This window comes from Nomia melanderi, chromosome 8 (assembly GCF_051020985.1).
Source record: "Nomia melanderi isolate GNS246 chromosome 8, iyNomMela1, whole genome shotgun sequence".
Lineage (NCBI taxonomy): Eukaryota > Metazoa > Arthropoda > Insecta > Hymenoptera > Halictidae > Nomia > Nomia melanderi.
Genome location: NC_135006.1, coordinates 5,234,134 through 5,247,580, shown reverse-complemented (window position 1 = coordinate 5,247,580; position 13,447 = coordinate 5,234,134). Strand labels below are relative to the sequence as shown.

Here is a 13,447-nt window from a genome sequence, read left to right as displayed (position 1 = left end):
TAATTATTCATTAATTAAGCTTGTAAAAATATTTGCTTTCATTAAAACAAGAGAATTCATTATTTCAAATTACCTTGTGCAATATTAAATACAAAATGGAAATTATTACTTATAAACTATGTCATTTCATTTTGTTGAATCAGGGGTTACTTTTTATGAGAGGTTTATGTACCATTTTCAAATTAAAGAAATACATCAATTATGTTTATAATAATAACTGTATTCTAAAAATTAATATTTTGTGACAGTTAATATATTTATGTGAATCTAGCAATTTCATTTATTCCGTAGTGATATCCGTATATCGTATGACATCCAATAATTTTAGTTGTGACCAGTATATATCATAACGATAACTCTCATTGCGATAAAATTGATTTATTTTTCAGGTCACTGGAAACGTTATAACGCACATTATTCAAAATACTTGTCTTTATATGCATAAATCGTTATCATTATTCATTTGAGTAATATTATTACTAAATTACAAATATTCAGCAGATTTTAATGCATTTTCATTAAGAAGAATGATTTTTCTTATTACCGACTATGAGAAATTTAAAACAAAAGGAAGCTTTAGAAACTTTAATTAAATTTCTTACTTTATTTTTGTATGGCGTTAACGAAAAGAACTGTTACTTTTTTAATTAATTATTTACCATTATAATTATTTATGTATTTGTATTAAAGAAATTCTTGTTAAACAGAAAATCTATACATATTCCATAGTGAATCAATATTATTACATTGCCAAGTTTCAGATATTTTACTATTTTTTTAGTTAATTCAAAGTATTTGGAATTATTAAAATCATTGGATATTAAGTTTACATACCAAGGTATGTTCTAAAATCTATATCGTTAGGATTTCTACATCAAAAGCCTGGTGCGCGTTGACTTGGTCTGCAGACATACATTGAGAAGGTGGTCTGAGTGATCGGTTATCTTGTATCGGATTCATGTTCAAGTGAATTGGAATAGCTTCTGGGTGTCACGTAAGTAAAGATCATCAGCCTTGCTTAGTAGCCAATGCGAATATTCTGCGTTATTTGAGATAACAAAGGGAACTACATACAATGGTAACAGTATAAACAGTATAAAATTAGCATATCGTAAATAAATATAAACACCTTCTATATTATATCTTCGTTTTATCAGAATAAATAAATGATTGATTTCTTAATAAGAAATTCAAAGTTATCTTAACACTAAAATTACTGATCAATTAGAGTGACTTATTTCTAATTTCTGATACAAATTAATATGTTTCATGAGATTCGAAGGATTTCCTAGTCATGTATCTGTACAAATACACAAATTTAATTTAAAATCTCTCGCAGAAACGCCTTCGTAATCTAAATACTTACAAAATAAAAATTCTTAAGTGGGTCAATTTGAACCGTTTGGTAGTTTTAGCGTTAAAATACCATAAATGTATAAATATCCGCAGTCTTGTTACTATCCTATATATTAAAAAATAATTATATATTATATATTGTAGACTATTCTTTTATCAGTTGATTATTTATGTACAGCCGGGGCAAAACCCAGCCGTACATCTGCGGAGGCGATTTTCGCCTGTCGATGCATTATAAGCAGTTAGTAACTCTGCTAGTATCATCCGTTGCAGGGAACTTGACACTCTCGTCTGAGTGGTCAGATTCGAATACACACACTAATCGTGTCGCGCGACAAAGAGCGGAGAGAGCCCTTTGCAGGCTTGCAATTGGATTTCTCGTAACGATTGCATCCGCCCCTATGACATCACCGGTGCCAGGTTCGCTGCAGCGGACGGTACTTCGGCCGTAGCATTACAGGTCAGGAATATAGCGATGCCAATGTGTAACAGCACTAAGGAGTGTTATGAACAAATATCCATTTTTCTTTCACTCATTGACGCTGCCGAGAAAAAGGCACATGCATCGCTTACAGTTTAGTTTAAGCTTAACTACTGGCATGTAAGGTCAGCTGAAATTTTGACGCGTCCGTAAAAATCCTTTTCCCTTGTATTGATATTTCAATTATTAAATATAAGCATTTTTATTAATTAGTATTGACAATACTTTTTGAACGTCCGAATTAACTTCCTACAGTATTAATAAATATTTTATATATAAATTCCCCAAATTATTAAATCAAGGAAGACTTTTTCTATGAATCAATTGAAAGATATATAATCACATGAAAATAAAATAATATGATGTTCTGCATGCTCCACTTTTGAGCGACAACGTACGTATTAAGTATATGTATGCAAAAAACCGTTTTGCGTGCGAAATGTCTAAACAAGGCTAGCGTTATAAATGTGTTCTGTATGCTTACTGAAAGTAACACAACTGATATTCTAAGTAGGGGACAATTTGTTACAACGCGCCTAAGATGTAGATAGGTTTAATCCATTCGGCCGACATTCGCTTTGTGCTTAAATTATTGCGAGAGAAAGTTGGGGCTTAATGAATAACTAACGATCGTAAAAGTTTTCTGTTTGATGGAAATACTAAATACAAAACGCGATTTAAAATTACCACTGCACTGCGTTCCGGGAGAAACGCGTGGAATTTATAACTACAACTTCAACACGTAAAATTCTTAAGCTTTATGGGTCTTAAGGACGAGATAACTTCTGTGAAAATGGGCGTTGGAAATAAGAAAATGACGCAGTGGTAGCTTTTCTTTTTTCCTATGTATGGTCAATTCGTGCTGCGTGTTTAATATTATACAGGGAGTACAATCGCACCACAATTGCGAATTGGGTAATTCTCAATAAAGAAATGGTACAATAAAATTTCTTCATTTAGAACTTTGTTTTTAAGAATATCAATTTGAAAAATCTTGAATAATGATAAACCTAATTGAACACGCATCACTAGAGTAATAAATATATGTATATAAAGTGAAAGGTGCACTTTTGCAATAAATCTAACATCCTACAAAAATTAAATAAAAGTTCATATTATATTCTTACCATGGCAAAATATTCAATCAAAAGTATGCACTAAATAAAGTGACCGCACGAAAACTACATATCAAGCAAATTATACACATCTATTTAGTCTATTTCTTTAGCAGTCAAAGAATCTCAGAAAATCTAAATTTACATTCTGCAAGCTTCATGATAATATCACCATCAGTAACGGCGAGGACAAGACAGATTGACGCAAGAAATAATAAAGGGGTAGGCTTGAACGATAAATGAAGCGAGAAGGGAAACAAAATATCTAGTGCAACCGCATCGTAGTTGAAGTAAAGGGTGAAGGAGAGGAGGAAGAGGCTGCAGTGCCGTGGACTGGAAACCTATACACGCATCGAGGCCACGGTCCGCAATGCTGTAACACACACATACACACTCGCATAGTTCACGTTCTACTTTGGTACATCGCATATCTGCTTGCTCCGCAGTACTAGCCCCTGGTCGCTCATTTGTTCTCCTGATAAGCTATACCTATGGTCACCCGTTTAAATTATGCACATTTTTGCCCGGTACGTGGAACAACGCTGTCGGTTCATATTCCGCGTCGCGGATTTTTGTTCCGTTACACCGAGCCCCGCGTACCGAAGATAACTTCGGAACCTCGGTTGATCGTTTTATAACCTTATCTTGCAACGAGTGCGTTTCACTGGACTTAAAATGATTTTTTTTCTTCGATATTGCGTGTAGATTTCACGTCTTTACGGTCTTATCGTCGACCTATGTGCGCGTATATAGGTCACGATGATTTTAAAGAAAATCGAGAAGGCTACATGTAACTGAGGATAAAACGTAGGTACTAAAAGTTTGATAAGTATGGAAACAGTTCTGCTGGCAATGAAATGAATTCGGTTGAATTGTATCAGTTGCCTTTGTTTAGGATGTGTATATTCTATTATGTGGATATTTTAAATGTTTACTTTGTGAGTAAAGGAATTCCTTTAAGAAGAGACAAATTACTGTTGCTAATAACATTAATTGCTTATTTATTGTCGTAGTTCAGAAGAAGTAAACAAGGAAAAAGGAAGTTTATTAACATACAATTATTTATGGGAGTAATTAATTAATCTTTTGTAACCTTCATTAAGCAGTTTCTAATCAAGAATCAGTTATTCTACATTCCAATAATTTCAGTTAATAAAGGGCCAATAATCCCAAAAACAACATCAATAATTAAACCCATCAACATCGATACAACTCTACACACCGAAAATGTATAAAATAGGCAATTCACGCCTGACTGACCATTAGTCTAAAAAAATTATCTAATAGAGGATTAACAATATCCAGAACATCAATAATTAAACCTATCAACGTTAATACAATTCTACAAATCAAAAACGCATAAAAGTAGCATTCGAGTCCTGACTGACATTCTCAGAAAATTATCTAATAGGAGGTTAACAATCCCCAGAAGATCAATAATTCAACCCATCAACATTAGTACAACTCTATACACCAAGAATGCATGAAATTAGCAGTCCACACCTGACTGACTATTACTCCGAGAAAACTAGAACCGTTCTGTAAACAAGGATAGTTAAGACACCGCGCTCGGTGGCAGCGGTAAGCGAGGAATTTCAACGACCCTCCCCAGCGGCAGCTGGAGTCGGGGCGAAGGGACGCCCAAGAAATATAAACGAACCGTTCCATCGACTCGTATAAATTCTCTGCGTAATGAACAGCACGCTTTTTCCCGGCTCAGTTCGCGCGCGCTTCCCTGTTCCGTTCCCAGAACCTCCCTTTTTCCTCCGCCCCCCTGTCCTAGTTGCATTTCTCATCCGGCAGTTTCGCCAGTTTAAGCTCGTGACCCCGTCACGCGGCTACTCTCCGCGCATTGTTCCGTGATCGTTAAATATGCCCATTCATTTTTTAGAAAATTTAATTTCATATGAAACAATTTTGTATCATATTTTTTTCTTTCTTTTAGAGATAAATTGCTGGCTTGCGTGGCTTCATCACTTGCGTTGCGTCAGCTTGTAGATTTTTTATTGTTAAAGCACGAAAAGCCGTGAATTTTTTCTATGCAACTTTACCGGCTACTCAAATACATTTTGGTTTCCGTGTTTTAATTTTGAGTCTAATTAGTTTTCAATTACGTGCAATTATAACTGTACCACTCTTTCTGCATTGTAATTTCATTTCTCTTTTTTATTCCACATTTTCTATATTAATTGTACATGGTTTATAGAAATATTAGCTTACCAAGTCACTGTTTACATAAAATTTTTTTCTAAGTATTTTAGAAACACTTTGCGATAAGATATATAATTACATAATTTATAACAGAATAGCTAATAGAATAAGGAAGTGTTTTCTTGGATTTTAATTACAATAAAATCATACAGTCCATCAAAATCAATATATCTGCAGTCTAATTATTACTATTAAGATACTTCTTCATTCTCTTGGGTATTCTCTCATAAACTATATAATTATACAATTATTAAAATATTTTCTAATTATAAAAATGTTTTCCTTTATTGTTTCTTCTGTAACTGTTATCCTGCTTCACACATTATATAAACAATCACTGTCACAACTACGTGTCTGTCCTATGTGCTTGAACGTTTTAACATCGTTGCTCTTTAACGTTACAACGCAATGAATCAAATAAACATAAGAACAGTATTACCGATTAGCCGTCACTGCACACAAAAGAACAAAGGCGCAGTTTCTGAGGGATTTAACCACTCGGGGAGTTTCTCTTCCGAGTAGGACTTTGATTTCCTAGACATCTTTCGAGAGGACACAAGTAGACAATGGTCCTTTCAGACAATACCCTTGGATTAAAGGGAAATCCTTGCGCAGTTGGAATGATATAGTTAAATGGCGTACTTCGATAGTCGAAATTATGAATTATATTAATTTCATTTATTCTTTTATCAGACGTAGACACGATTTGAACATAATCAGGTAACACGTCTTTCGTTAATAATTTGGAAATATATTATTAGCAAAAAGTATTAAACTTAACAATTAAATAAACTCACATTATAGATTAGAATAATAAAATCTTCTGGAGCAAAGGCATATTCTGGCACTTTTGATTTCAATTTTATTATTAAAATTAAAATCTTCGTTTGTTCCAATTACAAAACACATTGTGCAAGGTAAATATCATATTACAATAATGAAGATAGCTTCTAAAAGAGACTGTAAATAGAACTTTATTCAAAAGAATAATTTCGCCTTTTATAGTTTTAACATTCCCATTTAAATGCACCTACAGTGGCATTAAAAAATTTCTTGGTAAAGAATTCCATTTCTGACATTTACCTCTCAACGATGGTGTTACAGTCGTAATTAATAATTCACTTTCCATTTTCGTGGTAGGATTTAACGGGTATCGAGGAGAGTGTCTATATTTTTCAATTAATTTACGGTTCCGTTGGATGCAGCCTTCGTTTCCGGCACGAGAATTCGGATGCGAAGAAGGAAAAGGTAAGAAACTGCAGCTGCAATGCGACCGACGCAAATATTCCGGTAGTCCTATGTATATTTAATTCATACGAAAGTCGCAGAATGTTTTCTGCGCGCACCGAACAACATTCATGAACGTAGTGTATCGTAAAAACTTAGACGTTCATTTAATCGAATAGGTTTTACTTTTCCCTTAGAAAATTTATTCATTCGCCCGATCGATACAATATTGTTCTTCTCGGATTCAATTTTAATAGAAAAAATGCAAAATGGTACTATCCCATTTCGTCTCGAAAGAATGGGTAAAATTGAATGAAATGTAATAGGAAGTTTCATTTGAACGAATTTCTTATGAATGAAAGTTGTAATTAGCTGGGACATTTTAATCAAACGAATCGAAATCTTATGAAATGATATGAAGTATTGGGAATGATTTATTGTTAATAATATTATTTAGTCTCTGGATCTAAACTATAATATCTAAATCTAAACTATTGCCTAATTATTGTGTTTCTTCCTCTAATAATAAAATAAATTCTATAACGCTGTATACTGATGTTGCTAAATGATTATTTTGTTTTCAGTGAAATGTAGAATGAAATTATAGGATTCATGATTTCATCTATGAAATATATTCGAATATATGTAACACATAATACGAAATACGGTGCAGTAATGGAATTAATGATAGACTTACCAGAGTAAAACAAGAGCCCATTTGGTTGTCTCGTTTTGAATTGCAAGCTTATGGATTCCTGCGTGCTTAGAACTGGATCCCCTTTGGTCAAGTCTATCGTTATGTATTCAGTTCCTCTGAAGGACGCCTCAGAAGGTGCTTTATCTGTAACAAAAGAAAATTTAATGGTTACTTCCGGCTGAAATATAGCATATTTTATCATTTCTAGTTCAATAGCTTAAAGCATAAATACAAAAATAGTATAATTTGTGACAAATATTGCAATTAAAATCTATATCTGTATTGTGAATAATTGTCTATATTTGCGAATATTTTATAATATGATTGGTAAACTAAAAACAATTTGAAAATGAATAATTTCATATGAATTCCAAATAAATATAAAGCAGCCTTTAAAAACTGTATTAATTTTTCATACTATACAGGTAATGTATAGATTTTTATACTAAGGAAATAAGAAAATTTGTACTGCATTGGAAAAAGCTTAAATATTTGAATGGTTTTTATATTTCTACTACATAAATTTGCTTTAATGGAAGCGCTAAATATAGAATTAAAACCGCAGCTTATTTCCCGGTAATACAATACTTTTTGAATATTGTATTTATTTTTATATTCCAGGTTTTACTTCCGTTACCCTTTCGCATAAGTAACCGGATTTCCTTAAAATATTTCATGTTAATCATTATTTCGATTAAAACTGAATACAAACCCTTATCGCAAAAACGAATTAATTAAGTCCGATAAAAATCATTCAAAACAAGTTCGTCGCACGATAATTCTAAGAAACAGTTTCATTCGGAACAGTGTATTTACAGAATTTTTTACCGTGAATGGCATAAACACCGCCTTTAATAATTTAATGAAGTTCAGTACACGCGGCAGAAAGCTCCCTTTCGAACATTCAGTGGCGACGGAAGTCTAAATAGAAACATCCTCACGAGTCTGTCGAAATTAATACAGTCTCGGCAAAGATGCGTCGGCTCCAACTTCAACTTAATTAAAAGCAACGCGACTTGCTCTCCCTCTCTCTTTCTTCTTTTTCTTTTCCTTTCCTTTTCTCTATCGTTTTTCGCAAGGGCCATAACCGTTATAACCAAAATGGAGAAGAGTCGTAAGGTAATATTTATTTTTTTCAATTAAAACGTTTTTAATAACGAATAATAGGAAATAATCGAAATCTTTTTTATTGATAATAACAGTTACCAGCAACTGAAAGAAATTTCCCCAGTCAATGATGATCATCAATAATGAAGAAAATGTTCGATCCTTTCCAGTCATTATTTGTAACAAAAACATTTCATTTTCCGATCAACCCCTTTCACTCGAGAAGCGACTCTCAGTTATTGGTTGAGTTGATGCAGAAAAATTATGTTAAGTTTGACATTTAGTATTCAATTCTATGTAATGTATTATATACTTAATTTATATGTGATTTCTTTTTAAGTTACTTCGAAAAAATGTGGAATATTTCTGGTGAACAAATTTTGAGTGCAAAGGGTTACCCTCAATTTGAATAATAAACGAGTTTCACATACCGATTTTCCTTGTAAAAGTTTTCGCGATAACTGTTGTATCTAGTCCTTACATTTTCGTTTTTCTTGCGTTTTATTTATTTCCTTTATTTTTCGTAAATACACTCAAGGTTTTCAATTCAGCCGGGAGAGACGTCTGATCTTTGCGTTCGCCAGCGTGAGCGCGCAAGCCAGGCGAGACCTCTCTCATTATTTTCTATCGTCCCATTGTTATCATGCGTCCAAACAAAAGTGCGCCGAGGCAAGGCCAGGCAAAAAGGCCATAAGACGAGCTTTAATGGCTTTGGAGCGGCGCCAAATCGCGCCGCTTCGGGGTTGAATGCGCCGAGTCGTCGATTGAAATGTTCATTACCACCGCAAATCATCCGCCAATCCGCGGGGGAGAGGACGTCGCCTCTCTGCGGGTGGTCCTCTTCCCCACGTAATGGTCGTAACGATTTTCGAGCTGCTCACGAGTCGGTAATTTGATTAGGAATGATTCTACGATCTGAAAATTTATTGGCTTCCCGATAAACGGTCCGGGAGCTCATGGAATTCGAAATTGTTACGAAACTTTGTGTATTTGCAGGTAGATTTAGATCTTAGATTGAATTTTGAAAAATAAAGGATTATAAACAAAAATGAGTTGAATTGCGTATTTTTGTGATATTAATACATTTTTATACATATCAATACTTTTATAATATTAAAATTTGGTATACTCCGTGTTACCATTTATTGTGGATATATTATAGTCTGTTCCGTATATTATTGACTAGATTTTATAATATGTTTATTGGAGAAATATGTCACTTTTGTAATAGTACTTCTCAGATTATCTTAGTTAGTGTAGGAAATTATATTAAAGTTTATATCGAAGTTCAAGGTACATAAAATGATAAAATTGTTACTCGATTTTAATATTAGTGTCACGATCATTATTTAACATTCCTTCTATTACGAGAATGTTCTTTGTTGTCAAAAATAAATATTATTATAAATTTGTTTGACGGTAGATTGATATGTGAAAACACGAAATCAAGGAATGGTAAACAGAACGTGGTAGTTGAAACAGATATCAGAGACATGAAATTTGAAACTCGAGACAGAATGCAAATTTGTAGCTTCAGGTAGAAATTTTGATAGACGTTTCATCGCCTCGTGTAGCTTACATTCCAAACTTTTTCGCATGAACTTCCATAGTGCACGTTTCACTCGAAGCTGGAAGTCAACTTTTACACTGAAAATTAAATGGATACATACAGACTTAAAAATTAAGAAAAAAAGATTTTGGTACTATTAACGATAATAAATTTTGATAAAAAATAATATCATTCTAGTGTAGTAACAACATTTTTAAACATTATAAATCCTTTAAATTCACATTAAAAAAGCAATAAAAGATTTTACTGCATTACATGTTAATAATAATGTTAAGTCATATTTTATAACATAATTTATAATCCGAATGATAATAATATTAGTCAAGAATTAAATTAAATCAAGCCTACATTTTTACACCCTAACTACAATACAAAGAAAACAGTATTGTCTCAAATACAAACAAATATACTCAGTGTTCGCACATTCCAATTCAACAATATTACTTCCATTTCGAATTTAAATACTTCCTCATTCTTTTGTCACTGTGAACTATCGATAACAATGTCACTGCCAACATTCAATACAGTCTTAATAAACTCGTGGAAAGAGTTCCGGAGTTATCCAGAAACGTTTTTGATCAGTTTCATCAACTGGCTCGAACGAAGCGATATCAGTTTCAAAGTGAATCACGGTGCAAACATTGATATTGGTACGCCGACGCGACGGTCCGATTGTTAAACAATTACGCCACTTTGCCGGATGTTCGTGACTTTGGCGAAAAGTTGCGACATTAATTAAACAAGCCGAGCGGGCGATGTGTAGCAGCACGTTGTATGCGCCCGGGGTATTCAATTCGCACGAAAGCGGCTTAATTACGGGCGGAACGAGGCGCGTTAATTACGCGATACTTATGTTCAACGTTGGAAATTAGTATCAAATCGAATGGTCGATTTAGAGAGATGTGAGATGCCGCGGCAAATAACCCCCAATGGAGCAAAATCGACTGCGACACACCAATCCGTCGGATATCGCGTAATTATGCCGTCTGTGATAAGCGCAAGACCGTGGACGATGTTTTATGGTAATTACGGAAAATTAAACGGCAATTGTTTCCACTCGTAAATTCTTGGTAGAATGCAAATTACACTTTCATTATAAATGAAAACGTGTGTTCCGGCTCGAGAACGATATTCGGAAAAACGAGTAGTGCCGGAAGTGATGCACTTCCAGAGCTGTAGCAAGCTGTTATTGGAACACGAATGAAGTTTTTAATCAAATTTTGTTTGTACTTATCGAGGTTGAATTTCGGCAAATAAACTGATAATTAAAACGGTGGAATTTGTGTTTATGTAAAAATGATTTTGGGTATTTAGTTTTAATCTTAACGAAATACGATTTGGTAATTTTTTATTCATCGTTGTTGCTTTGTGTATCGTTGAAGTTGTTGGTTAATAGTGTGGTAAATGTAGTAATTGTTAGTATTGAATTTATTGTATATTTGTATTACTTTCTCAAGTGTAATCGTAGAATTCTTGTGTATGCTACAGATTAATAATATTTTATAAAATAGAACACTAGGTAAAGAAATTTTTACAAGATTTAAATATTGATTCTTAATGAGTAGATTCTGGATTATTATGCAATATATTCATAATCGTATTTAAAGGAGGATAAAGTATTTAGATTTGCATATTACAGTATTAGCAATTGTATTGTATGTATTAAGCATTAGGAGATAATGAATACAAATGTTTAGACATTTATATTTTATTATTTTTCAAAGATTTGTATAAGTTTTAACTAAACTGTTACTGTGATCTAATTAATTTAATTATGATCCTCCAATTATTACGTGCAGTAATGGTCTGTTCAATTATTATCAATGATGCTGTCAGTGCTTGTTACAACTTTCAGAGTGTTTCCTTCTTTATCGACAATACAACCTGTTCCCACAGTACAGAACGTTCAATAACGTTGTCGATGGAAACAGAGCAACCAAAGTAACAGGGACAGAGGTTCGGGAACTAACGAGATGATAAAGCGAGAGAAGTCTCTTAGCTTCGAGAGTTTATGTTGGGCACCGCTAACATGGACTGCAGATGCAATAATGAAAATCACACTTCTATAGACTGTAGGAAGACTCATTCAGCGAAATATTATATAATATGCTGCATCCTGTATCTTACGGAATTACGTATGAAATTAAAACTATATTAAAACCTTTATATTGTTTCTATTTCATTTTTCTGCATTTTAGAAACATGTACAGATGGATAACGTTTAGCTATTTAATGCATTATATATAATCTTTATGCCACTCTTGTCAATGCGTATATCAAACAGAAGTTTAAAACAGGAAAAAGTTTCATATTTTTGTTTACTGTTCAAATAAATATGCAATGTTTCAAAAATAATCAGTTCCAAATCACTTTTCCTAAAAATTCTTTTCTTTTCAGCATGATTTTCAATCTATATACTGTTCACCTCTTTCATTTGTTTACTAAAATTACTGATATATTATTATTTTCGTTCCATCACTCTACATTTCATTATTTTTCTTTTCCAATACATTCCAAGCCCTCCAAAGCAAACATCGCCCATCAGCCCATACAACAAGCGTTACGCAGTCACATATCCACGACTTCACTCAAAATATATTCCCATCGATGAATATCCCCGAGCCAGCGCACCGTAACAAAAACTTAGCGTGTCGTAACGAAACAAACGAATTTAATCCAGCAATTCACGCCACGGTTTCTCCATAGTGTGTACCGCTTGTACGGTTGCTTTATCGTGATCACAAGTTACATCTTACCGAGACAAATCCGTATGGACGAGCTAAAGACGCGAATCCCTTTATGCAGAGAAGCGAACGATACACACCATTTCTAATCCGTATTAATCGCCGACCATTCATTAGGAAGTCAGCGATGGGTAGCCCTTCTGTGGAGGGGGTGCTTGTGCTGCGTAGTTCCGCACCTGGCGCTTTCACACGATCAATTGCCCCCCCCCCCCCACCGCAGCCGGCGTCGCCCCTCGATCCCCTCGAACACCACCTTTTACACTAAATCTCTCAGCTAAACTCCCGGTACGCGCTACTGGAAGACAATGACCAAGTAAGCTCGAACCATAACGAACTGCCACGTATATGCTTTAATGGCCGATTAATAAAAAATACGCCCGGTCAAGTTGTTCCGTTACGCCCGCGTTCTTTTTCATTTCCACTTCTAGTTTTTGCTACCGTTCCCCGCCTCTCTGCCGTTTATTCGTCCAATTTGGCGCATCGATTTCGTCGTCCTTCTCTTTATATTACCAAGGAATAAATTTCTCGTCATTCCGCGCAAACAAATATGGGAACAGCTGATAAATAAAATGTACTACGCGAATCATGTAAATACTTCTGTTATTTATGGATGCGCGTAGGAACCTTTTAACGGATGAGCAGTACGGAAAGGTAAATAGAGTGATAGAAGGAATTTTTGTTGGGAGGAATGGGTTTTTGTGAGATTTTGTTGTTAGCGGAATTTCTTTATAGGCGTCGTGAAGAAGGGGAAGATGAAGTTGAGGGTTGTTGCAACGAGGATTTATTAATTTGCCGATTAAATATTGTTGGATAGGGATGGTATGTTGTAATAGTTTCTAAATTTGTCTGTTCACTCTTTATAAAAATTTGGAGAAAATGTGGTATGGAATTTTAACATTACACCAGCGTCATATATTTGTGATAGGCGCAATGTTATAT

The 13,447-nt window shown here is 34.0% G+C and overlaps 1 protein-coding gene across 8 annotated transcripts in view; it reads right to left on the bottom strand.

The window, feature by feature from the left end:
* The window catches only part of Nrx-1 (neurexin 1), a 529,026-nt gene that overhangs the window by 271,307 nt on the left and 244,272 nt on the right, over positions 1-13,447 (bottom strand). For all 8 annotated transcript variants that reach the window (XR_012999218.1, XM_076370172.1, XM_076370173.1 and 5 more), the window contains one exon: positions 7,088-7,231. Coding sequence is in view for 7 of the 8 variants with exons in the window: in XM_076370172.1 (XP_076226287.1) it covers positions 7,088-7,231 (144 nt within the window). In the remaining variant the exon portion in view is untranslated. The remainder of the gene's footprint in view (positions 1-7,087; positions 7,232-13,447) is intronic.